The sequence below is a fragment of the Corvus hawaiiensis genome, chromosome 3, assembly GCF_020740725.1.
Source record: "Corvus hawaiiensis isolate bCorHaw1 chromosome 3, bCorHaw1.pri.cur, whole genome shotgun sequence".
In the NCBI taxonomy this organism is placed as follows: domain Eukaryota; kingdom Metazoa; phylum Chordata; class Aves; order Passeriformes; family Corvidae; genus Corvus; species Corvus hawaiiensis.
This window is the reverse complement of record NC_063215.1, coordinates 78,192,438-78,219,149: the sequence shown is the minus strand read 5'-3', so window position 1 is coordinate 78,219,149 and position 26,712 is coordinate 78,192,438. Positions and strand designations below refer to the sequence as shown.

At 44.2% G+C, this 26,712-nt stretch overlaps 1 protein-coding gene across 4 annotated transcripts in view; it reads right to left on the bottom strand.

Moving 5' to 3' along the window:
* Nucleotides 1-26,712, bottom strand: part of PDE10A (phosphodiesterase 10A) — a 354,429-nt gene that overhangs the window by 169,962 nt on the left and 157,755 nt on the right. For 2 of the 4 annotated variants that reach the window (XM_048296770.1, XM_048296772.1), the window contains exon 1: nt 3,509-4,771. The exons of 1 other annotated variant lie outside the window; for it this stretch is intronic. In XM_048296770.1, coding sequence (XP_048152727.1) covers nt 3,509-4,376 — 868 coding nt within the window. In that variant the 5' untranslated portion in view covers nt 4,377-4,771. Of the gene's footprint in view, nt 1-3,508; nt 4,773-26,712 lie in introns of those variants that run through there. One more of the 4 variants, XM_048296771.1, reaches the window with a different exon arrangement.

The window sequence follows — 26,712 nt, the reverse complement described above, 5'->3', positions numbered from 1 at the left end:
ATGATTGCTGAAGATCAGCATTTAACACCCTGACTGCAAAAAAATGAATACACAGACCAGGGAAAAACAAGATTCAAGACAAGATTAACTTTCCCACTAGATCAAGTAACAGGAATACCTTTGACATTATTTGAATTTTAATTGCTATTTTTTTCCTGAACTTATCTTACAGATCTTACTGTGTTTATTCTTTCTTAGAGTGCTGCTTAATCAGAAAGTCTCTGTGACATGTGAAGGTATGGACTGAAAAAGCCAGAAAAAAGATAACTGTATATACTAACAATATTCTGTTAATCCTCTGACAAGCAGAAAGCCCACATACTGTAAAGAACTTATACCTACCAGTAGACTCATGGGACACAAATGACATATGCTACACCAGCACCATGAGAGAAGACCTTGAATGTGGAAGGAAGATAGGATGCTCCCCTAAAAGTAAGACATTTCCCAGGGACCTGAAATACTGGAATACCTGGCAACTTGCAGAATTCAAAATATGACAGAACTCCACTGGAGTATTGATCCAGGATGTTCAATACTAGAAGTTTCTTAAAACACCGTGTTATGCACCAAGACTTTAAACAGTTAAGAAAAACAACATACACCACATGAAGCTCACATAAGCTTCTGCAGTCCAGTGCTTCATTACGAATTTTAATAAGATAAATAGCCAGATATGGCACAAACTGAGTATTGCGGAACCTAAAATTTTAATAATAACAATAATAAAAATAATCTTTCTAACAAAATCCTGACTGGAGAGCATGCAAGTTGAAAGAGCTCAGAGATGAAAGAAGAACACATCTCTAGCAATTTCACTGTTTTCCACTCTTGAGGATTCTGTTATGTCACTTTTAAATCTTCTTTCCAGAAGGATTCATCTCAATTCTCTTCCCTACAGAACTCCTCAGGTTCTCTGCAAAAATATTTAGGCTTCTTTTTTTGTCTTTAAAGTCAAAGAGCATATATATGTACATAGGTATGATTTAGAACATAAAATAAAATTCAGGAGACAAAAGCTATGAGACACAGCACATTATCTTCATTATTTTACATGATCTCATCCTCTTCAAAACAATGATAGCCTTCCAGCTGCACTGTAACCAGGACTGTGCACAGTACTCCAAACAGCTGGACAAGTGCTCTCTGCAGTAGCTGCACTGGAACTGAATAGTATCTTGTTTGACTTCCCTCCACTCCATTTTTCAGCCTGGTTTCCTAAGGAAATCAGATTTATGCAATCACTCGGGGAGGGAGGGAAGTGTACACATACGTACATATGTACCGCATGTGGATGTCTGTCCATCCATCTGCCTGGCCTCACTAATACCTTTTGAGCCCATTGGTCAGTTTCAATCACACTCAAAAGAGGAGCAGAGAATATCAGACTTTTGAGTTCTTGAAAGTTTCATGAGCGCAGGCTGCAGAGTATGGAAAAGTGTTTCCACAGAGAGAAGCTGCATGTCTTCTTAGACGTCAGTAAACTCACAGGGGAAAGAATAGTTCTGCTCCTTTCCTGCCTGCCGGAAAATCTTCAGTCAGAGGTCACATTCAGTGAAAGACGACCAAATTTCTTGTGTTCAAGAGTTCATAAAATAGCTTAAGTTGAATTCACTACTGCTTTTAAAACTGTGTTTTGAACAAAGCTGATGTTTTCCACATCATCTTTTTCCTGGTCTAGCAAGGAGTGAATTGCCCTACATGATACACATTCCCTGCCTCAGTCCGTTGCTCTCAGGACCACTTATTTTAAAACATCAGCATCATACCACACTCATGGCAGCATTCTACCTCTCCCAAACACAAAGCAAATTAAAACTGGAAGAGCTTAGGCTGCCCTTCAGGTCTCAAGACTAAACAAGTATGTAGCTCTGTAACATAATTAACTATTGAATAAAGTTTCAAAAAGACAGTGCAGCAAATACATAATCATCTTTATTCACCTCTGCCCTGGAACACAAGTACTACCACACTTGCGGGTTCTTGTGCTCAAGACAGCTCTAAGCAATAAAACAGATAACAAGGTTTCAGTGAACATCTCTGTAGTTCTTCTCACCTCCCCCCAGTGAACTCCACATGGTTTACCTGTATCCAAAAAGCCACCTTTATCAAAGTATACTAACAGATTACAATTCAAGTCTAGGGATACCTTTAGGCATAGGTCCACAAACTAAGAAGCTGTCTCAAAAGGAAAATATAACCACAGCTGACTGAAGTCACCCTAAGCATCAAAATACTAGACAAGGAAAAAAAAAAGTTCCTTGGTAAAAAAAAAATTATTTCAGCCCTGATACATGCTCCGCTTGTAAATTCTTTAGTCCCATGACCACACCGAACCCCAGCACATTTTCCGGCGGGCCGCTACAACTGAGGGCTGATGGGGTACACGGGCAGCCAGACCCCGGGAGGTTTTGGCTCGAAGCCCCGGCCGCTCCGAGGCCACCCCAGCCCCGCGGCGCCCACCCGGCGGAGGGCGGCGTGCCGGGGAAGCGCCTCGGAGGCGGGAGGGCGAGACACCCGAGGGGCAGCCGGGCCGCACGTCCCTGCGAACGGGGAGTTTGTGCCACACGAAGCCTCCTCCTCGCTCCCACACCCCGCCTCAGGGCTCGGGCCGCTCCCGCCGGGCTCCCCCGGCCAGCACGGGAAGGGCACTCGCCGAGCCCCGCACCGAGAGGAGGCCGAGCGGCTGCTCCGGCCCCACTCCCGCCTGCCGGCACGGGGCGACCGCGGCCCCGCGCCCTTCCCCCGCGTTCGGGTTCGGTGGGAGCCGGCCAGGGTTTGGGAACGGCTGGCTACGGGGCGCCCTTTGTGGAGCGCCTCAATTCCCCCTTTATTCAGCACCCCCCCCCCAGCCGGTCACTATGCCCGTTCCAGCGCCAGCCCCCCGTAGCAAGGAGCACATGTTTCCTCTCGGACTCCTGGCCCGCCTTACAACGAGCCACGGCCAGGGGAAGGCGGCACCCGGTACCAAAGCCGAATCAGAAATATGGAATGTGAACGCGCGTGGCAGATCTGACGGGGGATGCAGAAAGAAGCGATCCATTTCACCCTTTTCGGTCCTCCGCCGCCGCTTTTCTGTCAACTGCCGATACCATAATGCTTCCTTACTGCTTGTTCAAGTAAGTAGGGGGGGACAGTCTCCATTCCCCTACGTGTCATTCCTGAGCAAATTAAGCATGTACCAAGCTAAAGACTGACATTCATATACGTAGAGCTATCTGATCCCGGAATGATGCCGAAATCCTCGAGGCGTTAACAGCCAGCTCCCACAAAGAGCACTCAATTACATCGAGCATCCCCTTTGTCCGTGCATCCTCAATACACACCCGGCCGCTCCTCCATGCGTCCACGCACGCCCCACGTATACGGCCCCTTTGTGTCCTCGCCTCCCCCCCACTCACAAAGAAATGCCCTTTCCACAAGGCATGCACCCAGCCTCGGACACAGCCCTTCGCCTTCCCCCGAGACACCCGCGACCCGTCGCCGGGCACAGCGCTCCGGTACCTACTTGTATTCAAGAAACAGTCCGTAAACCTCCTAAAGCAGCTTGCAGAATTAGATCCATCTTCCATGTCTGGCCCTAGGAGCAGGGGAGACGCGAAGGAGAAGAAGGCGCCTCTCTGCCGCTGCTGCCGCCTAGGAGTCCTGCTCCCGCCGGGGCCGTCGCCTCCTCGGATCCCGTCGCCGCGGGCTGCTGCTGCTGCTGCAGCACCGAGGGAATTGCAGGACCACGGGCGAGAGGCGGCTGGGGAGAGGAGGAGCCGGGAGTGGTGCTGCCGGGGGCCGCCGGCTGCGGAACGGAGCAGCAAGCCCTGGATGGAGGAAGAACAGAAGAGTCTCCTCCTGCCACTGCCGCCTGGATGGGCGATCAAGTGAGCTGCTGCTGCTGCTGCTCTGCCAACATCTCTTCTTCCTCCTCCTCCTCCTCCACCTCCTCCTCCCGCTCTCGCTGCCTCTCCTCCTCCTTCCCTCCCTTGGAGACTTGTGAGGTTAAAGGAAAACGAGGAGGGGAAACGAGGAGGCGGCGGCAAGAAATAAAAAGAAGATGGAGAAGCGGAGGAGAAGGAGGGGATTGGAACGAAGAAAGGAGCCGCTGCCGCTCTAGAGACGATGCTGGCGGAGACGGCGGAGGAGGCTGTGCCTGCAGAGCGGCTCCTGCTGCTGGTGGTGGTTGTTAGGAGGAGAGAGAGGGAGCTGCAGGGAGCCGAGTCGCCTCCAGGAGCGGGGGGAGGAGGAGGAGACCCGCCGCTGCCTCCACCTCCACCGCTCTGGCCATGGGAGTGGAGCGGGCTGCTGCCGGAGCCGGGCTTTTCCCCGGGTGCTGCAGCCAGGGGGGCCGAGGGGCGGGATAAGATCCGCTTCTCCGGGTTGGACATGCTTCCGCTCTTCCCTCCCTTTCGCGGTAGTTTAAGGCAGGACGTCTAGCAGAGATACCGGAGTAAAGCGAAAGGGGAAGCCGCAAAAGGACGGAGCCAAACAAGGGGCAACCGCGGATCGGTCCTGCGTTCCCTCCGGCAACTCCCGGGCAGTATTTCCTCCGTACCCCGGCTCCCCGCCCTCATAAAATCCTCACATTTCCGTTCCCCCTTTAGGCCGGAGGGGACAGGGCGCTACTGACCGCCAAGCGGTTTCAATCCCCTTTTAAAGTCCGCTTTCCCCCATGCTCCCACCTCGCATTCAAAGCAAGAAAACGGCAACAATCTGTATTTTCTTCGAGCAAGGCAAATATTGCCCCTTATGAGCGCGCTCGCCTGCAAAGAGGCAGATACAGTCACTGCAGTGCCGCTTCCAGCACCAGCCCCGGCCACCAGAAAACGCCCACTGGCGGAGCCAGCGCTTCCCAGGCTCCCTCCCTCCCTTCCTCCCTCCCTTCCTCTCATGCTAGGCGCGCACATGAGAGCTACGGCACAGCGGTTACCTAAAGGGAAAGCGGGGAGAAACACGAGGAAAAGATCCTCCCTATGCGGTGTCATTATTTTAAACATATATTTCCAGCCGCTGAGATTAAAAGGCAGACGACCTCCAGTGCCTGGGATGGAGACGCCAGAGCTGCCCCTCAGTTTCTGTAAGGCATCCAGCACCGTTTCTACGCGAAGATGCACAGACCCTCCCCGACGCTCAGCATCACACGTGTCTCCTTCAGGTCCCCCCCGCCTTTCCCACCACTTGGCACACTGACAGCCACTCACCCCTCAACCCCAGCCCTCCGGCTCCGCGGGGAGCTGCCTTAGACCCTGGTCTCAGGGGCAGTGTGGCCCCAGGGCTGACACCGGCCTTGCTCCGCAAGCACAGGCACCGTCGCTCGCCAGTGGAACCTGTCGCGCTGGCCAGCCGCCACCTCGACCCCGCGTTGGAGTGCCTGGGCATTTGGGGTCCCTCCCCGCCGCCTCACCCCGCCATGCCGGCCGCAGCCCGCCCGTCCCGGCGGTACGCGCTACGGCGGCCCTCAGCGGGGCAGCCGCCGGCCGAACGCCCGGCCAAGGGAAGCCCAAAGGCAGGCTCGGATCGGAGCGGGGCCGATGACGGCGCTGAAAGCCCCCGCCGCGCTTATTTCGTTTTCGCCCTAAACTCTCCCTGCCCTGGGCGCCAGCCGCCGAAAGACGGGAGGAGAGGTCCGAGCCCACCGGAGTTCATCTCCAGCAGCAGGAAAGGGTGGCCGGCATCACCAATCGGCTACAGGGCTCCCCTCAGCCCTGCCGGGGCGCTCGCTTCGGGCCGGGCCGAGCGGGACCGCGGCCATCGTAGAGCCGATGCCCCGCACCGCCCGACGGCACGACGGAGCCCCAGGGCTGCGGGCAGTCCGCCCCCGAGGTCCCCTCCCGGGACAGCAGCGCCCCCAGCCCTGTCAGCGCCGGGAACCGGCCATCATCGTTCGTCACCCGGACAGCCGCTGCAGCCCTTGCCGCCCCTGCCCTCGCCCCGAAGCGGCGGCGCTCACCTGGGCGGGGGCCGCGGTGCCCGGCCGCCGCCTCCCCTCGCCCGGCGGCAGCTGTCGGGCAGCGGGGCTGCCCCCGCCGTCGGAGGGACCGTGGGGCTCAGCGCGGGCTGTCCGAGCGCCAGGCAGGAGCTCCCTCGGGGCACCCCCGGCGCCGACCGCCAGCGCGGGGGGCATCTCCGGGGTCCGGCTGCGAGGGACTCGTACCCGCCGCAGTGCCACCCCGCCGTGGCAGAACAGCGCGCCCGGGGCTCCTGCCCCGCAGCTACCTGGACGGGGCGGAGGGAACCGCTCTCCCCGGGTAGACGGCGCATCCCCCTGGCGCTCCCACCCGCCAGCGGGCGGAGAAGCGGCCGCCGCGCTGCTGCCCACCCAGGCGGGGCCGCCGCCGTGCCGCTGGCAGCAGATTTTGTTGAGGTGCGGCGGGGTTCCCGCGCAGCCCGGGCGGGCGCTGCCCCGCGGAGGGGATGGAGCGGGCACCGCCGCAAACGTTGCGGACACTGGCGGAAAATATGTTTGTGTTGCCGCTGCCAGCAGGGCACCAGAAAAGCGGGAGATTCTGTTTCGCTCCTCTACCTTCCCGGAGCTCAGACCTCTACGCCGTCCGCTACCACTCCAGGTGCTGCATTACCGGGTCCAGGTGTCGGCGGGAATCCTCATCGAACTACGGCAGTCTTCCTATTTCCGCTCAAAGTTAGGCTCGCTCTTTCGAATTTCGACTCCTGCTTTGAAAACAGTGTAAACCTACGCTTTTGGGTTTTAAGTCGTTCAAGTATTTTATATTTATCATTTAAGGACTTCTTTTAATGCTAGAATACACACCAACTCCTGTTAAAGCTGGAGTCTTTATGTATCAATCTGTAACGCTGAAAAAGATGTTCTTCTGAAAATAGCAACGCTTTCAAATTAAAGTGCATTTCCAGCCAGCTGAATGTTCAGTAACAGGAAGAAACAATCCACCGAGTTTCAAAAAGTTTAGAATGCAAAAACAGATTAGATACTCTAATTAAACAAACAAAAACCCCACAAAACAAAAGAAGACTTAGGTTTTACTAAACTGTTTCCATCTGCATGGTTCTTAAAACCTGTTGCCTAAAAATCCTGAACTAAAATGAAGAAAACTGAATCTGCTTTTGTGATCCACTTTCTCTTAGTACATTTGACTTTACCAAAATAGTTTAATAACTTCTATTTCGCATGCCTATTTGTGCGAGACGCTTTTTTTTCCTTCAGTCCAACCATTACATTTTTCCTGAAAACTGCTGCACAATGACTAGAGATTCAGCAAATATTTAAATTCTCTGAGAGAAAGCTTAACTAATGGAAACAATTTCAGTGAATTGTATTTTGTTATTGCAGCCTGTTTGTTTAGCAATTAACAATTTCTTATTAGAAAAACTCTTGTACAAAAATGTTTAAATTTAAAGATCTAATCAGACTAAAATGATTGACAAAAACCAAGAGCCAGTCACCTGAAAAAATTAAAGCAGGTCCTTTAGACAGATTAGTCCCAAATTGTTCTGTCAATATCAAGAAAATTACTGAAACTTTACATCATCAATTTATAATTGTAGAAATCTTGTTTAACTATGCTAGTCTATGCTAAATTCCTCAACTGCTGCTCATCCAAACTGCAGTTGTTCAAATATCACTGCCTCAGACTGGAAATCTGTGTACTTCTACAAGGCATGTCAGTTGTGCATGTATAAATATGTACCTGTATATTCATCAAACAGGAAAAATACATTTTGATTTGTAAGAAATCATCAGATATACCAGAAAAGCAGCTTTCAGGTTAAGGGCTATTTACAAACTATTCATTTGATTATTATTCATTAGCCATTGGCAATTCATACCTTATTGGTCACCTGCTTCTTGGCTGGGCAAGCAAAAGCAATCACAGAGAAAAGTTAGAAGACAAAAGTTAGTGAAAATTAATTTTCAAGCTCTCTACATATATATTTGTAAATTATACAGATTTGCAGACAAGTTAAATATGCTTCATGGCCATCTCAATACCTGGGGATAAATTAGTGGTGAATCACATTTGCTCATCAATGTCTATCTGGGTTTTCATTGCTCAGTCAGCATCAAAATTTCCATTGCCATAGAGCAATGATATCACTGATCCCACTGTGGTACTAACCATATACCCACGTCATTTACCAGAAAATCTCACCCACTCCTATATGAAACAGTGAGATTTGCTGCATCATCCCCCCCCCACACCCCCTCCCCCTGAAGGAAAATGGATTTTAAAAACTCTGAAACACAACAAAATGCAAGTTAAAATACTCTGGTGCTTTCCCTTGTGCCTGGTGCAAGGGTTCTGGTACAAATGCCCTGTGTCACTGCAACCACGACCAAAGGATTTTAGTAGTATTTACATGGGTAAATGTGATTTCACAAGAATTCAGGAGGCAGAGTACACTGAAGCTAGCAGGTGCATTGTACTTACAAGCACAGGCCTGGTTTGAATGCAGGAAATAAGCCTGTTTGGCAATAATTTGGCAATATTAATCAAAATACTTAAAGGAAAACATTGTGGGGAAAAAGTAAAATCAAGTTATAACAAAGGTTTTTTTGGTATTAAATACAGCTTAAAACCAAAAACCTGTTCTTTCCCAATTCTGTCGGCTCCATTTTAAGGATGACAGTGACTCATCTTTTATCTGGTCTCACTCTTTTGCCTGGTAAATCCTCTTATCTTTATATTCTGAGTCCATTCTTCGATGTATGATCAATTCCTTGAAAAAAAAAAAAAGAATACATAGGACAGGCCATAGGGAAAGGGAGTTTATAAAAATGTAGGATGACAGCAGTAGAGGAGCTGACAGAACCAACCACCTGAATGTGGATGAGACAGAAGCAGCCACAATGAGATGGAGAGAAGGCAATCTGCTGGAAAAGTGGGGCAGGGGCAACAAAAGGCTAAATGCAGCTAAAACCCAAACTCTGAGGCTGAATAAGTATAAGTAAAAATATCTGTAGAAAAGTCCTAAGCAAGTTGATAGCAATAATTGGGGTGTTTTTTCAGGGATTTTCTGCTAAATAATCTTACAGAATACAGTAATTACCATCCAGCTCCTGAGTTGGTATCACGAATTAGAAACCTCCAGAAAAGACAATGTTTCCTAAAGTCTTATTCTATAAATCTTTAGAGTAATTTATAGAATCTCTTACTTCATAAGAGTATTTTCTTACAAAGGACTATTCTGAAACACCATGCTCATGCAAGGAGTAAGTTTGTTTAAGGGGTATTTATCAGCCATTTTCTTTGATTCCCACAAACACTCATCCAAGCCACCCCTTCTCCACATGAATATTAACTGCAGGTGTTGGTAACATGCAAACATGGGCTAGCAGCCATCTTGAAAATATTTTGGGGAATTACCTACTCCAGGTGAAGAAGAAATACTGTGAGATACAAACTGAATGGCAATTCTTTCAGAAAATAAAAAAACCACATTTTTAAGAAGTCCAGATTTGTTTCAGAGATAACTGACTTCCAGAAAAATAATTATTAAAAAAAAGTAGATAAATATCTTGTTTACTTTCAGTATTTCGTTCAGCTCTGCTATGTCATTTCACTTTCTGCTCAGCTTTCAACACAGCTGAAAGGCTCTGTGGCTGGAACTATACATGATAAAACTTTCTCTAGAAGTGCTATGCTGTGTGATGTATGATAGTGGGTACTTTAATAAAGCTGTGAAGACCTTGTATTTTCCTGCCAATTTTTTTACTTCCTTTTAGAAATGCTCAAAACTATGAGAAGTTTTCAGCATTATTTTCCAGGGAAAAACTGCAATTCTTATGGAAAGAAGATACCTCATGGGCAAAGGACATTTTTAATCACAAAATTTTCAGGTAGATATATTGCAATTTTTATTACAATTACATTGTAATAAAAAAAAGAATAAGATAAAATTTGAAATAAAAAAGAGCTGGTATCAATGTACAAAGAGAAACATTTACAATAATTGTACTCATATTTTTTCCCTATAAAATACTATGAAAGAAGCCAAACAAGACCTTATGAAGCCATCTAGCATTTTGTGCTTTCCTATGCAGGACAAAGAACAAATATTTATTGGTTTTATTTAGAGGGTTTTCAGAGAGCAAAATGGCTGCTTGGGTTTAAGTTACTGTTATTAAAGTAGGGGACACCCCACCAGAAAAACTGTCTTTTAAATAAGTTAAAACTCCAGTAGCAGCTCTCTTTACTGAGGTGCTTTATTACAAACCAAAAGCACCATAAACATTGCAAGCTCTTTGATACAAAAAAGGTCTTTTGAATCCTGTCCAGCAGGATCGTGGCCTGGGACCAGGGCCTCTAAGCAGTAATGAAACACAAACAGCAAAGGATGTAATGGTTGGCATGGTAGGCAATAGCAGTGTTGTTACCTAGTACTGCTGGAAGAGCCATTTTCATTGCAAGAAAAAAAAAACCATTATCAGCATTTCTGTAGTTCTACCTTTTTGTTTTCATAATGAAATCTAGAGTTAATTTATGATAGGATTTTGTTATAATTTGCTATCTTCTACAGACAAGTTATTTCTATTCTGTACACAACCAGAGCATAAAAATTATATTCTTTACATGAACTAAAGAACAGATTTAACAAAAATCCAAAAGGAAAGGTTAATAGTGATTTATTTTGTACTCATTCACCATGAGTTGTGTGTGCATCTTGCTAGCACATAGCACAGAGTATACACTGCTATTGTCACAACAGAGATGTCAGCTTTCCCCTATAACTCTCTCTTGCAACCCCTTTCTTCACTTTCCCAAATTTTACAACTAGTAAAAAGAAGCAGACTTTTCCCCCACATGGCTTGAACAGTTCATGAAAAGTCCTACTGCTCCATTACTGGCAAATTCTTTGATGCAACTACCAGTCTCAGCTCTAAGTGTAAAATTTTGTTCTAACATAAACCTACAGCTGGTTCCTTTTTGATATTAACAGCAGGTGCAAAAAAAAAAAAAAAAAAAAAAAAAAAGAGACTGAGTCCAGCCATTAGAATGACCTACAAACAAACCATGAATGCAAGCAACTTGTTGTGATGTCTGATCATTGCTCGAGGGAAATAAGTGCTTTTTTAGAATGCTTCACCATTTTTGCTTGAATTCCTCCTTCCTTCAGTTGCAGTGACTACCAAGCTACCCCCTTTGAGGAACAGGACTTTCATTCCTGCCCTTCTGCTAAAAAAGTCAGACCTGAAACTGTGTCTGTTGATAGTGAAATGGCAGTCATTAGCTTTCAGAGTTAACACATTGATGAGACAAAAAGTGCAAAGAAATGCATATCTCTGGCAACCACGGATTACTCAACATGTTTTCTAGAAAGTTTGGTTTCAAAACCACGACCTATTTCTACACAGAAACTCACATTTGCAGTCCTGAAAACTAGAAAGCTTGACTTTGAAAGTGAAAGCTTGAACTCTTCAGGTTTGTTGTACAAACATAACTGTCCCACGTGGGGTCTCAGACTGCTGTAACACACATTCATTCATTCACCACAATTGAGTTGATAAAATTGAGAAATATTTATTACCTAAGCAACTTTTCTCCATCCCATCCTAACTTTAGGGACCAAGAAATTCAAACCAACTTATTTCTTTACAGCAACATACATGCACACACTATGAACATGTTTTTATATTCTACCCTAGGACACACTAGCAATCTTTTTCTTGCCTGTTCTTCCCATTTTTCTCTCTATTTTTTTCTCTTTTTCTTTCTCCCTCTCTCTTTCTCTCCCTTACAGACAATATTTCTCTAGCTGCAGAATCAACATAACAATATAGATTGTCTTTACACAACATTTTAATATCAGCATGTGAAACCCACCACATAGAAGGCTGGGGTATTACTGCCATCATCCCAGAACAAATACTCTCACATACACAATCCTAGACCATTGCAGACCAGCTTATTTGATTCAGTACAATTCTTCTCTAGAAATAAGAGAAGAATTGTCATATACTTTTATTCATTGTCTTTTATCTCTTTGTTTACTTATTCCCCATTATCTCACTTGCCATCATCCTGCAGCTCCTGTTATTCCCATAGCTTTCTCTCCCTCATGCATGATCCATCCTTCTCTCCAGCTGACTATTTCTCCCCATGCTGCCACATCTGCTACAACAAAGTAAACATACTTCAAGCTGGCAGCACCCCCGTTCTCTCAGCTGCAACAAGCTCTTCACCTGCTTTCCCTTTACTACTTCCAAAGTTTTTCTCAAACAGAAGCACATCTTCCTGCCCTTCTGCTGTCCAGGTTCCACAAAAAGCTCTGGTCCTCAAAAGAGGAGGAAGATTCTTCCCAAGACTTGGGTCTAAATAAAGGTTAGCTGTTAAAGTAGAAGAAGGGGAAGGACAGAGACTGCTTGTACTCTACCAGAAGCCTGGGGCTGCCTGTTAAGGAGGCTTTAGGATGGTAGCAATGAAGCAGCATTATCTTATCAGCTTGGCCAGAGAGACAGGGAGTTTTTCATCTCTCCTGCTTGATATGGATTCTCTGAATGACTGGGAGTCTTGAGCACAGACCACAGAGTTCAAGCAGAACAAATAGGACACATCCTACCCCTATGATAACACAAGGTCAGCAGTCCAGAAATAAAATAGGCACGAATAATTTCTTTATGTGTTCTCCTTAGAAAGAAAGTAAAATTAAATTCCATAGGTATAACTAACAGGAGTCCTGTTCAGGCTGGGAATGTTTGTATTCCTGCTAGCTAAACAGTGCAGGAATTTTTAAATATACCAATTGCTTTATTATTTAGAAAATAAATATGGAGCTATCATATTTGTAAAGAACAGACCTGAGCACCTACAAGATTTTTTTTAAAATTTATTTGATATTATCTTTTTTTCTTTTTTCTGTTAATGTCCTGCACCTTTAGGACAAAATCAGAAGGGAAAGCACAATGTAACCCACTTGAAGCAATCTCTACAGCATCCTCAGCTCAGCTTTCTCTTGCTGGATACAGTCTGCAGAGATGGAAATGTGAACCTTGGGTCTGACTATTTTCAAAGCAAAGGAACAATGTGGTTCTCACCAAACCCCATAACACAGAATCCCTACACTGACAAAGCTTCTGGCAAGCCCCTTAGTTTCCCAGAGCAGAAAAAGTAAATCACACAGCAGTCCCAACACCCAAGTCAATCAGACCATCTCTACATCCGATATGGCTCATGCACACTCTGATATAATTATCCATCATTACCTTTTTTTCAGTACACATTGACATCCAGACAAAACAAGCCATTAATGCAGGAGCAACTCTGGGTTTATTTCTGGAGATAGGATTCCTTTGTGAGACTGCAAACCTCCCACTAAGCTAAAGCTCTATGTGAGGTTTTCACCTGTGGTTACTCTAACCTAAGTTGTGGTTTGACTGGATGGGGCTTTGATAAATAAAATCTGATTAATTTTATTGGAAAAGCAGAACTTTTTGCTGAAAATAGCTTTTCCTGCTTACTGGCACATGCTCTATACATGGTTTATCACAATACAAACTCAAAATTGAACACCATTTTTCTCACCTAGAAAACTATGGGGGTTGATATTTTGACTATTTCAGCCCCATGGAGCTCTAAAATAACAGGATAACGTTAATGCAGCTGTAAATGATCTGGAGAGCAGGGCTTTAAATGAAGGGGAAAGGGAGCCACAGGAACCTTTACATGGGGTAGGAAAAGAAATGAGACAGGCAAATTTTTTAAAATATATATTCCACTTTTTTGACATTTGGTATTTAAAGGGAGTAGTCTTATCTTTCTCAGACCATTTTCCTTGACTAATCAAGGCACAATATTTTAGTTTTTTCATATAACAGTTGTTCTGTTTTCTGGTGTCTCACCTTACAAGCCCTTGGCTATACCTCTTCCACTTGGAATTCACTTTTCCTCAGTGCAGGTGACTACAGTTGCAGACAGGCTCTTGCTAATGTTTTACAGACAGCTTAAACATTTGCCCGTACTTTTGGAGACATTTTGCCTGATAGATCATAATCATAGCACTGGGTGGGTGGGAGGAGTCACTGTTGCCCAAGTCATTTTAAGATGAACATAGCCATGAGGACTTTCTTTCCTCCTGGTTGTTTCCAACTGATGACCTCAAAGACAACATTCATATTCGTCCCTAGGTGAATGATATTGCACTTTGTACTGCTATGTTTCATTCTGCTTCCAGTCATACAGACTTCAGAGCTCTCTGAATCATACTAAACTCTGCATCCGTTCCCCTCTGTGCAGAAAATGGCCTCTCAAATTTTATAACCTATAAACTCTGCTAACACACCCTTATTTGCATGTAGGAAAGAAATTACAAAACCAGGTCAGTCCCCAAATAAATTCTTGCTAAATTCAATTTGTAACCTTCCTTATGCCAGCAGAGCATTTGTCTTCCCCTTACCTATAAACGCTTTGCTCTCAGGGGGTCCACAGCACCCAATATTTCTGCAGACCACAAATACTCAAGATGTTGCCTGACAGCTCTGCAAAACATGGAAGCATTATTCACTAATGCTGCCTTACAGAGGAAGAAACACAAAATTTTAACCTTCCCCCCCACACACACCCGAAGTTATGCAGGGAGTTTTAGAAAAGAGTTATAAAAGACCACTGAAAAAATGACGCAAATGTATTCTGGTCCCCCCTCTGTTCCTCTGCCTGCAGCCTCACCCTCTGTTTTCTCATCCATTGCACACAGGAGGACAGAGTCCAGGCTGGGGCTGGCTTCAGGCAGAGGCAAAGTAAGCAGATCCCGAAAGCCGCAGACTGCTGGAGGGCACCTGGCTGCCTGCTCTGCCTTTCCAGGAAGGCAAGCAGACGAGCTCTTCCAGCAGGGTAGCCACCCAAAGAGCACAACTCCAGCCCTGCCTAAAAAGCCTCCTGCTGTCTCAGCCATCAAGAGCATGATCACAATGCATGGCTTGTCCTTAGTGCCTGCTGTCCTGCTTTTTTAAGGAAAACAAACTTCTGCCCTCCTTTGTTTTCCCTCTTCCCATGGCCATTTTTCTTTGTTATATGTGACACTAAATGGCTTTTAAAACAAGCCCTCATATTCAACAGAAGTGTAATTTTTCAAAACCACACTCATGGCTGAGATCAAACCATCCCTCCTTGTCTATGAACTACCAGTCTTCTATGCAAGGCCACTCCACCAAGCATTAAATTACAATGTACATAAATGACTTTGTTTAATCTGAGAAGACATTTAGAAACTTCAAACAACAGCAACTGACGTGTTATTTGATTTAAAAAAAAAACAAACCAAAACAAAAAACCCACCCAATCCCTGCCAACCTCTTGGTTTACTTTTTGCTCACAGTGAGATGTAGAAAAGCCCCCACCTCCCCAGTTATACCTACCTTCTTGTAAGTGAGAACTTGTTCTTTGTAATCAGATATCTGGCCTGGCCTGGGTGTAGAGGGAAGATTCCCACCTAGAGATTAGTGCATTGTTAATATCAACAGCTTTCATGAGATCACTGCATTACTCTGCCAAGCTAAAATATGTGATCCACGTGAACTGTGTTGAAGCTGTGCACAGTTTGAGGTGCTTCTGAGGTTTTTCATAGATTTTTCCAATAGCTGGGTTTCAGGCAGCAATATAAACGTAACTGACACAGCAGCAGCTGCTGTAGTCACACTGGCCTGTACTCCTTTTTGGGACACAAATTGCCTGACCCCAGCAGGATTTATTACAGCTTCTGCTTCTGTGTACACTGTGTGTCAGATTCAGTTTTTCAAAAGACTTTTTGAAACCGATCTTGTTTTGAATAAAAACAATGAAAAGTTAATTCACACTACAACTCTTCCATGAAAATCAGCATAGCTGTTTCAGGAAAGATATTTCTCTTTTAGAAAAGGGATATTAGTGTATACTATGTCCCCAACTCTACAGCATTTTAAGGAAATGCAAGAATAAGTGTAGGAAGGAATAGAAAAGATCTAGTAATCTCATGTATGGAAGTACAAAACAAAAAGGAAAAACAGCTGTGTTAATCAGATGGCATGTTAAAATTCAGAAGCAAGGGAAATGTAGAGAAAGGTAATGGAAAACTAAGTGGAGTCAAGTGGAGTCACCACCTTGGAGCTCTGGGGGAGTTTTTTGCCATTTAGCTAGCAGTTATTTAAAATCCTACCACACCCCTGCAGCAGTTTCAGGCAATCAGAAATATATTTGTCTAATGGACCCTTCAAGTTCTTGCTTCTCAAATCATAAAACAGTCTTCTTGGTGAGAAGTCCAAGCTAAACAATGCTAATTCACTCATTTACCTACATGAAAAATTGTGTCTTTGCTTTGCCTGAAACCTTGCACGTGATTTTCTGCTTTGTGCCAGCAGAAAGCCATGGACTTCAATAGATTGGGTTATTTCTACAGCAGTCAAAGAGAAGAGCCAGACCACATGTTTTTTGCCTTTTCTTCCGGCCCTTCCCTTCTTTGACTGCCTTATTCTCTCTTCGTAATTCTTCTATTTTTCCCTTTTCAAAGCCTCTCCAATTGCAGCTTACAGGGATCTGGCTGAGACGAGGTTCTCTTCCTTCCAAGGGAAATAAATGCAAGAAATTATCTAAGCCTCATGCTGCAGGTGAGTACTTGCTGTAGTTACGTGGGACAAGGAGTAGATCCCTTTCTCTATGAGCACAGGAAATAGGGGAAGTCTAGGAATCCCCATGCAGGTACTTGAATTGCATGAAACAAGCAGCAGCAAATAACTTCAAGCCTACCACTCCAATTAGATGAATCTACCAGATGGAAAATCACTTAAAAAGATAACAATACTGTCCTATTTTGCTGATTCGTCAACATGTGCCTTCCAAGCATGTTTGAAAACAAAACAAACAAAAAAAAATCCTCAGAAAGCCAGGGAAAGCAGAATTACAATTGAGCTTTTCATGCATGAGACCAAACCAAGCTGCCCAAGACACAGTCTCCACTGGCTTTTTAGACGTAAGGTACATTTTTCAAGCCTTGCATTAACTGCATAATGAAAGGGATTTCTTTACAGTTCTTTACAATAAGTATAGTTTTAAAAGAAAGCCATGTGGGACAAAAGGAATAGATGCTATATGAAAGCATCTTGTACTTAATACACCAGAAAAATTGTTTAAAGTTCATTCCTCCTTTGTGTCACTGTCTGATTAGGCTACTCACCATAAGTTACTGTGGGAATAATTCTGACTTTGCAGATAACTTCAAAACCATTATGTCCTGCTGTTTGGGAAATGCTGTGTTTACTTGAAAAGTAGTTTTCCTGAATTTCTTTATTGTTGGTATAGTTATTTGCATTTTATTTCCCATAAAAGCCCAATGAAATGGTCTTTTTGACTCCATTGGTACACATTATTGGTCATGTTTTTTTAGAGTTCTGTATATTCCAAAGCATTGATTGAGCATCCTCAGCTGACAAGTCACTTCAGCCCATGTTTAATCCTTGAAACATTTTGTTCTTGTGTGTTTAAGGACTGTATGAACACTGTGTTTGTACAAATGACTACTACACACAGAGAACAAACTAACTAATTAATGCTGAATGCTGAGGTATACCTAAGCACTTGTGCATCTTGATGGTGCCTAGTTGTTTTCAGAAACTTGGGGAGCCAGGGTACTGTAGTATAGTTAATAACTAAAAAGGTTTGCTTCTTCTCCAGAAATGCTAATACTGTATAACTGATTACAAATATTTAGAATATGCAATGTGTAACCATACTGTGTGAATCACTGCTATTTTAAAAACCAGCTAGCAAGGTTAAGCTTGAAATTAGAAAAGAAGTTCACCTAAGTTTAAGAATTTAGGCTGGTAATTCAATGAATGAGGCTAGGAAAAATCCTCTCCCATGAGCAGTTTGTTCCACAGTTGACTTCACTGAGATTTCTTGCAGATTCTTCCAAACTGTCTAAGAATAAACTCTCTCAAAGCAGAGCAAAACCACTAGACAGGCTTGTCTGCAATGGCCTCTTCTATGTTCCTAGCAACACTAACTTTGGGAAAAAATTGTTGAGGGAAAGGGGGATGCATGGTTTAACCAGAGTTTTTCACATGAAGAAGAAATTTGGCAGAACAGAAGACAAACAATGGCTTCAGAACAAAGCCTGACAAACAGAGTGCCTTCCCAAACTGGTAACTGTCTGGTTTAACTTGTTCTGTGTGATAAAACAGTACCTAATGTGGAAGCAATCTAAAAATACTAGTTTTCATACATTAGCAGTAGTGTTTTTGTAAAATATTAAAACACTATCAGAAAGATTAAAGCATGCAACATTAATGTACTGGTTGTCAAATGTCTCTGTCCCATATTGTTAGAAACTGTGAAACATGCCTATCACAAATGCATTCTGGACACTAATTTTCTGCCTTACTGTCGTGCTCCTTCCCCTGCCCCCAGTCACCAGTTTTCCTTTGCAGCTCCGTGAATCACAAAACTGAACACACTCTGAATCACCCCAACACTCATCCAAAAGGTAATTCCCCAAGCAACAATTTGCTTGATGTGGTGATTGCAAACAACATATATGTGGCTGAGGGACAAGGAGCTGTGTGTTACCACCACGCAGTTTTGGTCACCAAGGCCAGCTGAGCTCACCTGGGAAAAATATTCTACCTTTTAAAAAGTTTAGTTATTTCTCCCCCTGATTTTTTTTCCCAAAATGAATGTGTTTGCAAAAACAAACAAACAAGAATAAAAAAGCCAAAACCAAAGTTATTTTAAAGCTGTCTGGAGTAAAAAAATGTAAACATCAAACTTAAAGTGACTTATGTATATGAACATGCAAAGATCCCCAAAACCCCTTGAAATATTAGATTTTCTTGACCTCATCTTCATGTTCAAGGACCTGCACTTCATATTCACACTGGGAGATATTTTTTGGACAACTTGATACATCTAAACACAGATACCATCTTTTTCTGATCTGTTCCACAAATTGAATCAGACTTAAAATGAGAAATAAAAGGAGAAAAAAATTACTTTCTCTCCCAGTGCAGTAGCCTCTCTCAGGCGTAGATGGATTAAGAAAGCATACTCAGATGTCAGGGAGGGCACTCCTAGGCTGGGGATAGCACTCTGCTCCAAAATTAGGTCTCCCCCTGACAGCCCATCTCCCACAGGACAGGAATTCCTCTCTACTGTCCATCCTCTTCACTCAGTCTCTCAGATGGTATACCCTGCCGGTCCCTGCTCTCTCATCCTGCTCTCTGCTAACAGCAGGACCGTAACATTTTAGCTGGTTATACCAGCTGCTAGCAGTTTGGTCCTTTTCCCTCTTCCTTAATAAAGGCCTGCAATGATGAGGCAAAACTGACGACCCGAGTTTGCTCTGCCTACTCCTGATTCTCCATGCAGGCAGACAAGCATCACCTCTACCAAGAAACAGGAGTTATTCCTCAGCAACAGGTGATGGAAGTTCTTACACCTTCTTTTTATGTTGGAAATCTTTTAGACAAGTCTGCCCTCCATTTCTGTAGGTGTGAGTGCTACTGAGATAATTTTTATCTCCTTATTTTTCATGTCTTTGTACATGGAGCTTTTCCTTCTTGTTTTTCTGAGCTGTCCCCTTGACAGATTTTGCATGTTTGAGTTACTACGAGCTGGTACCTTGTTCATTTTAACATCTTTATGACTGTGCATGAATCATGGCTGCAATGCTGACTACAGCGAAGGACTCTCCAGAAAGGTCTTAGATAAATCCTGTTCCCTGTACATTTAAACAACATCATGCTTTCTCTCTGTGCATGCTTTCTCTCTCATCATGCCTTATCACTGCAACTCTGGAGCAAAGCCTTGGTCTCCAGGGATGTGAGGTGGGCTCTGGCCCCAGGAAGAGGATTCAGTCACCTCCAGACCCACCCGAACTTGTCCAGGGTGCCAAGCTCTGCACCATCACCTGCATTCAGCACCCAAGGGGTCTCCTTGTGCTCTCCATTCCACCACTCTTAGCCAGTGCCAAACTCCTTACTTTTACTTTCCAGGGTCTTTCTACAAGCAAATCCCTGTACCGCTTGCCCATCCTCCTCCTCTTGCTGTCTCCATCTGCTCAGCCTGGCCCTCCCCCATCTCCATTCACTCCCTCCCTCCATCCCCTTTGTGTTCCCCTCACATGCCTGCTTGCAAGCTCTTTTCATGCTGTCTATGCATGGATTTCTCTTCTTAAACCCCATCTGGCATGCATTCACTCTTTCTTCCTCCCACCTTATTCCCCTTCACAAAATTAACTTCAATGAAACTTAAACAGTGGCCTCTGCTACATTCAGAAAAAAGCCTTAAAACTTACTCATATTAATCTGGAAAACTCACTAGTATCAGTCATCTGAATAAGTTTTTCCAATAATCATGCCAGTCTTGCCTCCATTCCTTTTCTCCCCTCTTCCCTGTCACCTCCCTCCATATTGCCCTTCTCTCTTGTTTGTTCTCCTTTTAACTTGGGCTGGAAGCTTTTCAGGGCATCTTTATCTCCATCAGAAAGTGCTGTGAATGTTGATAAAAAGAAGGATTGAGATGAATGGAACCAAAACATCCTGCTAACTCCAGATACTGTTGAAGATCCTACAGCTGAGCTGTGTTAGTAAACACCATCTAGAAGGGGTAAGTTGAGAAATTATTGAAAATTAGTGTCTTGCTCTTCCAATTAAATGCAACAGAATCCACCAGGAACTTTGGGCAAACAGAGAGCGAGGACACAGAGGCCAGGGACAAGGGAGATCTCCTCACCGGCTGTGAATGGAGAAGGAACCAAAAGTCTCGTGAGAGAGGCACAATTAACTCTCCTGCCTATTTCTTCAGCAGTCCCCAATGACAAATTGAAACCATACAATTAATGCATACCAGGTTGCATCAATATAGTAGTCTAGCATCAAACACAAAAAGCAGCACATGTTTGCATGCTGGCAGTGCAATACTGAATCAGCATTTTCAGTAACAATAAAAGAAGAGCAAAAGGATATCAAAGCAACTTCCTTTGCAGGGTAGAGCACCAAAATCAGTGCAATGGTATAAAACTAGAGTGGAATGGGTATCGCAGAAGGCTGCTAATAGCAGGAGAATTTCACCTTGAGACTGACCAGACTAACAGTTGAGTTATTAATGTCCTAAGACTCAATACAGCACTCCTCACCCCTTAAGAAGAGGTTTCTCATTTCATGTGCAGGGAGATGCTTCTGTCAAGCACAGCTCCAACCTTTCTGCAAGCTCTGATAGCTTTCTGGTTGCTTGTAGGGCATGAATGGTTGCAAATCATTTCTATAAAAGGGAGGACAACCACACTTTGAAAATGCATCTTTGGGATGAAAAACTATTAACAAGCCTTCTTGGTAGTTTCAGTGGAGAAACACTAGGCTAAATTGCTTGCAGATTTAACTCTCTTTTTTTAATTTGTAAGAATCTTTCCAGCTAGAGCAGAAGAAAACATGACATAACTGAGCCTAAATCTCAGTCCAGGCCTGCCACAAGCTATTGGTGAGAAGCAGATGGAGTTTCCACAGATGGGGTGACTTCAGCATCCCAGAATAGACCCCCTGTAATCCAGGAGGAAGTAGCTAGTGACCTGCTGAGCCATTTAGACACTCACAAGTTTAAGAACGAATGGTATTCAGCCAAGGAAGCTGATGGGAGAGCTCTCTGAGCCGCTGTCCATCATTCATCATAAGTTCCTGGGTAACCAGGGAGGTCTCAGACAACTGGAGTTGGCCAATGTGATGCCCATCCACAGGAAGGGCTGTAAGGAGGATCCAGTGAAATACAGGCCTCTCAGCCTAACCTCAGTGCCTGCCAAGCTTATGGAACATCATCTTGAATGTGTTCACACGGCACATACAGGACAATCAAGGGATCAGGCACAGATGTGGGGAAGGTAGGTCCTGCCTGACCAACCTGATCTCCTTTTATGACCAGAGGACTCACCTAGAGGCTGTGGATGTTGTCTTCTTCTTAACAGAAGATTTTGATATTGTCTCCCATGGCACTCTCCTGGAAAACCTGTTAGCCCATGGCTTGGACAGGTCCACTCTTTGCTGGGTTAAGAACTGGCTGGACAGCCAGGCCCAGAGAGTGGAAGTGAATGGTGCCACATCCAATTGTCAGATGGTCACCAGTAGTGTGTACTCCAGGGCTCAGTATTGGTGCCCAGTCTTGTTCAATATACTTATTAAAGATCTGGACAAGGACATCAAGTATACCCCCAGTAAGTTCTCAGCCAAAATTAAGTTGGATGAGGTGTCAATCTGCTGAAGGGTAAGTAGGATCAGCAGAGGGATCTGGACAGGCTGGATCGCTGGGCTAAGGCCAAAGATATGAGGTTCAACAAGGCCAAGTGACAGGTCCTACACTTTGGCCACAACAATCCCATGCAGCACTACAGGCAGGGGACAGTGTGGTGGGAAAGGGCCTGGCAGAAAAGGACCTGGAACTGCTGGTCAACAGCCAGCTGAACATGATCCAGCGTGTGCCCAGGTAACCAAGAATGGCATCCTGGCCTGTATCAGCAATAGTGTGGCCAGCAGGAACAGGGATGTGGTTGTGCCCCTGTACTGGTGAGGTCACATCTCAAGTTCTGTGTCCAGTTCTGGGCCCTTCACTTCAGGAGGACATTGAGGTGCTGGAGCAGGCCCAGAGAAGAGCAATGGAGCTGGTGAAGGTTCTAGAGAGTGAGTCATATGAGGAACGGCTGCGGGAGCTGGTGGTGTTTAGCCTGGAGAAAAGGAGGCTTAGAGAGACCTTATCACTTTCTACAACTGCCTGAAAGGAGGGTGTAGCCAGGGAGGGTTGGCATCTTCTCTCAGGCAGCCAGTGACAGAATGAGAGTGCATAGGTTTCAAGCTGTGCCAGGGGAGTTTCAGGTTGGACATCAGGAGGAATTTCTCCATGGAAGTGGTTTTTAAACATTGGAATGGATTGCCCAGTGAGGTAGTGGAGTCATCATCCCTGGAGGAGTTCAAGAAATAAAGGAACGTGGCACTAAGTGCCATGGTCTAGTTCACAAGGTGATCTGTCAAAGGTCTCAATGATCTTTTCCAATCTAAATGAAATGATTCTGAAATCTTATTGGCGTTTTCATGGTCCAGAATTTCTATCACAAAGAGTAATCACAAACTCCCATCTGAAAATAAATTTAACTTTTGGGAGATTGATTATCACTAACCGTTACCATGAGAGGAATCTCAAGACTCCTCCTTCCAGTTTATTGACCTTCAGTTAGTAACTGGCTGTCAAGAATGGCATTTTTTTCATGGAGAAGTTTTGAGAGGGTGTAATTAATCAAAGCATCTGACTGCAGGAAAGTGCTAACACCCACGAAAGCTAATTTTTAAGGACTTGTAAGGCCTCATGCAGCTTTCTAATAGTACTACAAAATCTATTTCATCAACAATTCTTCCCTGAGTTTTTATCTCTGCTAAAGCAGCAGAACCCCAGGGAGAGTCCTGGAGTCTGAGAGAGTGATGAGAGCAGACTGTGTTGAGGAACCATGTATTTCCTAAAAAAATCACCAAAATGCCACTAAATGCTTTACTCTCTTTAAGAAGAGCATTGAGTTGTATCACTATGAAGTAGTAGTTCCCTGAACTTTTCTTTTTTTTTTAGACTTCATTTAGACTGTGTATTTACTAGTTTACTTGTCAGGGCTTTGAAGGAGGTCTACTGTTCTGTATTCAAGCACTATGACAGACTAGCACAACAGACCTCTGTTCTGGGCTAGTCCAAGGTAATTCTGTACAAAACATAGCAAGTGGTCAGTACAGGTCAGTACGTGTTTTGAAAAAATATTTTCAACTGACTTTTCTTCACTGGAGTTTAGGAGCAACTTCTGCCCCATGCCCAGTGGTCTCCTCCCAGTGTTTACAGTGCCATAGTGACAAGACCTTGACACAAGCAGTTTTCTTGTCAGGGGAATACTAGGCTCCTCTCTGGGCCTCCATGCATGTACACGCAATGTGTACTAATGTCAGGGAACAGGAGAGATTAATGAAAAGCTGATCTAAAACACCTTGCTACTTTACAATAACAGTCCAGAATGCTGTAGGCATAACACGATGTTAAGATGTGGTTGATTTAGCCACTGCTGTGAAAGACTAAGTTTTATTTTGGTGCTTTTTAATAAGAGGGAAGGAAATGCCTCACATTGCTCAGCAATGATTCCTTTGGGCAATTAGGAACAACATCAACAGGCTAGAGGGAGGTTTGCCCAGAAAAAATGAAGGACGCGGGCCAGAAAGCAACAACAGCAGACCCTTGGAGGTTTGAAAGTAACATGAAGGATACCCAGAGGAAAGACTGGGAACATCTTATATCAGGGAAAACAGCAGTAGCTGCATAAAGCCTATGCTGTTTTCTGTTTTCAGGTTTACAAAAGCTTCTGCAAATGAGTAAGCCATGTGAAAACCTTAAAAGGTTACAGATAAGACATGGAGTAAACTCAGCTGTATCTGTGTCACAACCAGCAATATGCTGCATTCCTAACGAGAAGATCCTGGATACATTTTGGAAGCAACTCAAGCTGCCAGGCTCAAAGCCAACACAATCTGTGGGTGGGTGCTGGATGCTTGCCTTGAAATTCTCTCCTTGCCAGCAAACCTATGGAGTAACAATGGCATCCCTTTTGGAGGGAGATTTCATAGTGTTTAAAGCTAGAAGAGACCACAAGCTGATCTACTGCAGCCTCCTGCTGTTAAATCTCACTACTGCTCTTTCTATTGAGAATAACAATTTTCATTATAATAAAGCAATTGACTCTTCAGTCAACCAATCTGTCTTCATGCTCCAAGTCTACAAGCAGGAAGGGAAGACCGAACTCAAATCCTTGCAACCACAGGTGTGGTACAACCATACATTCCTTGTAGGTGATCCACATACCTATCCTAAGAGAAAATCAAGTTGATTTCCAGGTCTCAGCTGAGTGAGCAGGAGAATATTTTTTTCCCCTGGAATCTAATCAGCAGTTCCACATGGGATATAAGACTCTGAGATACTAGACAGGTACCTTAAAATGAGAACTCCCTGTACTATCTACCCTATGAGGTCTCTCATCTACTCTTTCCTGTCCTTGAAAAGTCAAAAAAAGGTGAAAACTACTCCCAGTATGCATAAATATCATTCCTATCCCCTGTGGGCAGCCAGATGAAGCCGTAGAGCATGAGACTTTGTTTTAACATCAGGACGTTTTCCAGAAAGGAAATGAGGGAAAACAACAGGATGGAAAGATGAAGCACAAAAATACGACCCAGTCTCAACTGCAAATAAACCTGCCACTTTCTGCCTCCAGTACACTATGTGGGAAACTTACAGTGTAGGCATTTTTGAAGATCACACTCAGAGGTTAAATCACACTATAAACTCCCAATCTCTTCTTCTAACCTTGCCCAACCTTCGAAAAGCAGCAGCAGAAGGAATTTCTATCAAAGAAGTTAAAAGAAGGCAGACTAAGCCCACTGAGATGATAGCATGGGAAATAAAGATAACAGAAACCTGAAAAATGAGAGAACAAACTAGACTCATGGAGCAATAACAACGCAAGCATTAATTTGAAAGTGGAAGATTGAGCCAATTTATCCCGTGTGTGAAGAAATGAATATTAAAAATGAGACAACATTTTCAGGTGAACTAAGCAGTGCAAGGAGCAGAAAAATAAGTCATGAATGAGAGGTAAGCAAGCATATATTAAGGACAGAAGGAGATGAAGTGCTATGTCAGCATAAGTTACCTAGAGATGAAAGATGAAAAACATGACTCATTCATCATTTGTGGAAGTATTTTCCAAGTATTTGGAAACAGACACCATAGTTCCAGCATTTAGCAAATAAAGATTCTAAAAGATAGGCTGACATTACCTTTCTAAAAGACTAATACTTACATTTTTTTAAACCCTCTGAGATATTTATGAGTAGCCAGGGGGTGCACTTGGAATTGTGAAATTTAATTAGTGAGTCACTACAGAATTATGAAGCGTAAATCAGGTCAAGTTCATTTTTATGCATTAGCTGTTGGTCTTGATTCAGGTGAGGAACCAACAGATCTGACCTAACAGACCTTCAAGGATATTTACTTTTTAATAAGGTTCTATGTGGACTGCATTGCCAAATAATTCACTTCGTTCATTAACAGCAATTTTAAGAAATGAGCCTGGTTCTGTAGCTGGCATGTTAAAAAGCCCATCAGCTATCACCATTGGGAAAGGTTTTTATGTTAAAAAATGGGAACACAGAGGCAGATACCTAAATCTGGAGGGCTTGTACCCTGCCTGGTAAGGAGCTGGTGAAGAGCAGCCCAGCAACAGGGCTGTATCCTCGCCATTCATTGATGATTTACAAAAAGAGCTTCACCATCCGTTGCACTGTACTCTCCAGGCAAGGCTCCCCTGGCACTTTCCAAAGGCAGCTGTTACACACAGACAACCAGAGCTGGGAAAGGTTTGTGTCACGGGTTGGGTTTGTAACCGGGCGGAAACACCAATTTAGTGTAGTGGTTTGGTCTAAAATACTCATTACTGTTTATCTTCTGTGAGATAAGAATTAGGAGAAATGCAAAGCAGGCACCAAACTTGAAAGAATATAAAGAAGTTTATTAACAGACCTAAAAGAAGGGAAAAAAAAAAAAATTATACCACCTTCAGAACTCTCCTCCTCCCCCCACCTTCCTCCCTTCTCCCACTGACAATGTGAGAAGACAACCCTTAAGATGTTCAGTCTGTTTACCACTGCCATAATAACCTTGTTTAGTCCATTTAGAAAGAGAAGTCTCTTCTTGCTCATGCTATGAAAACAGTATCACAACGAGA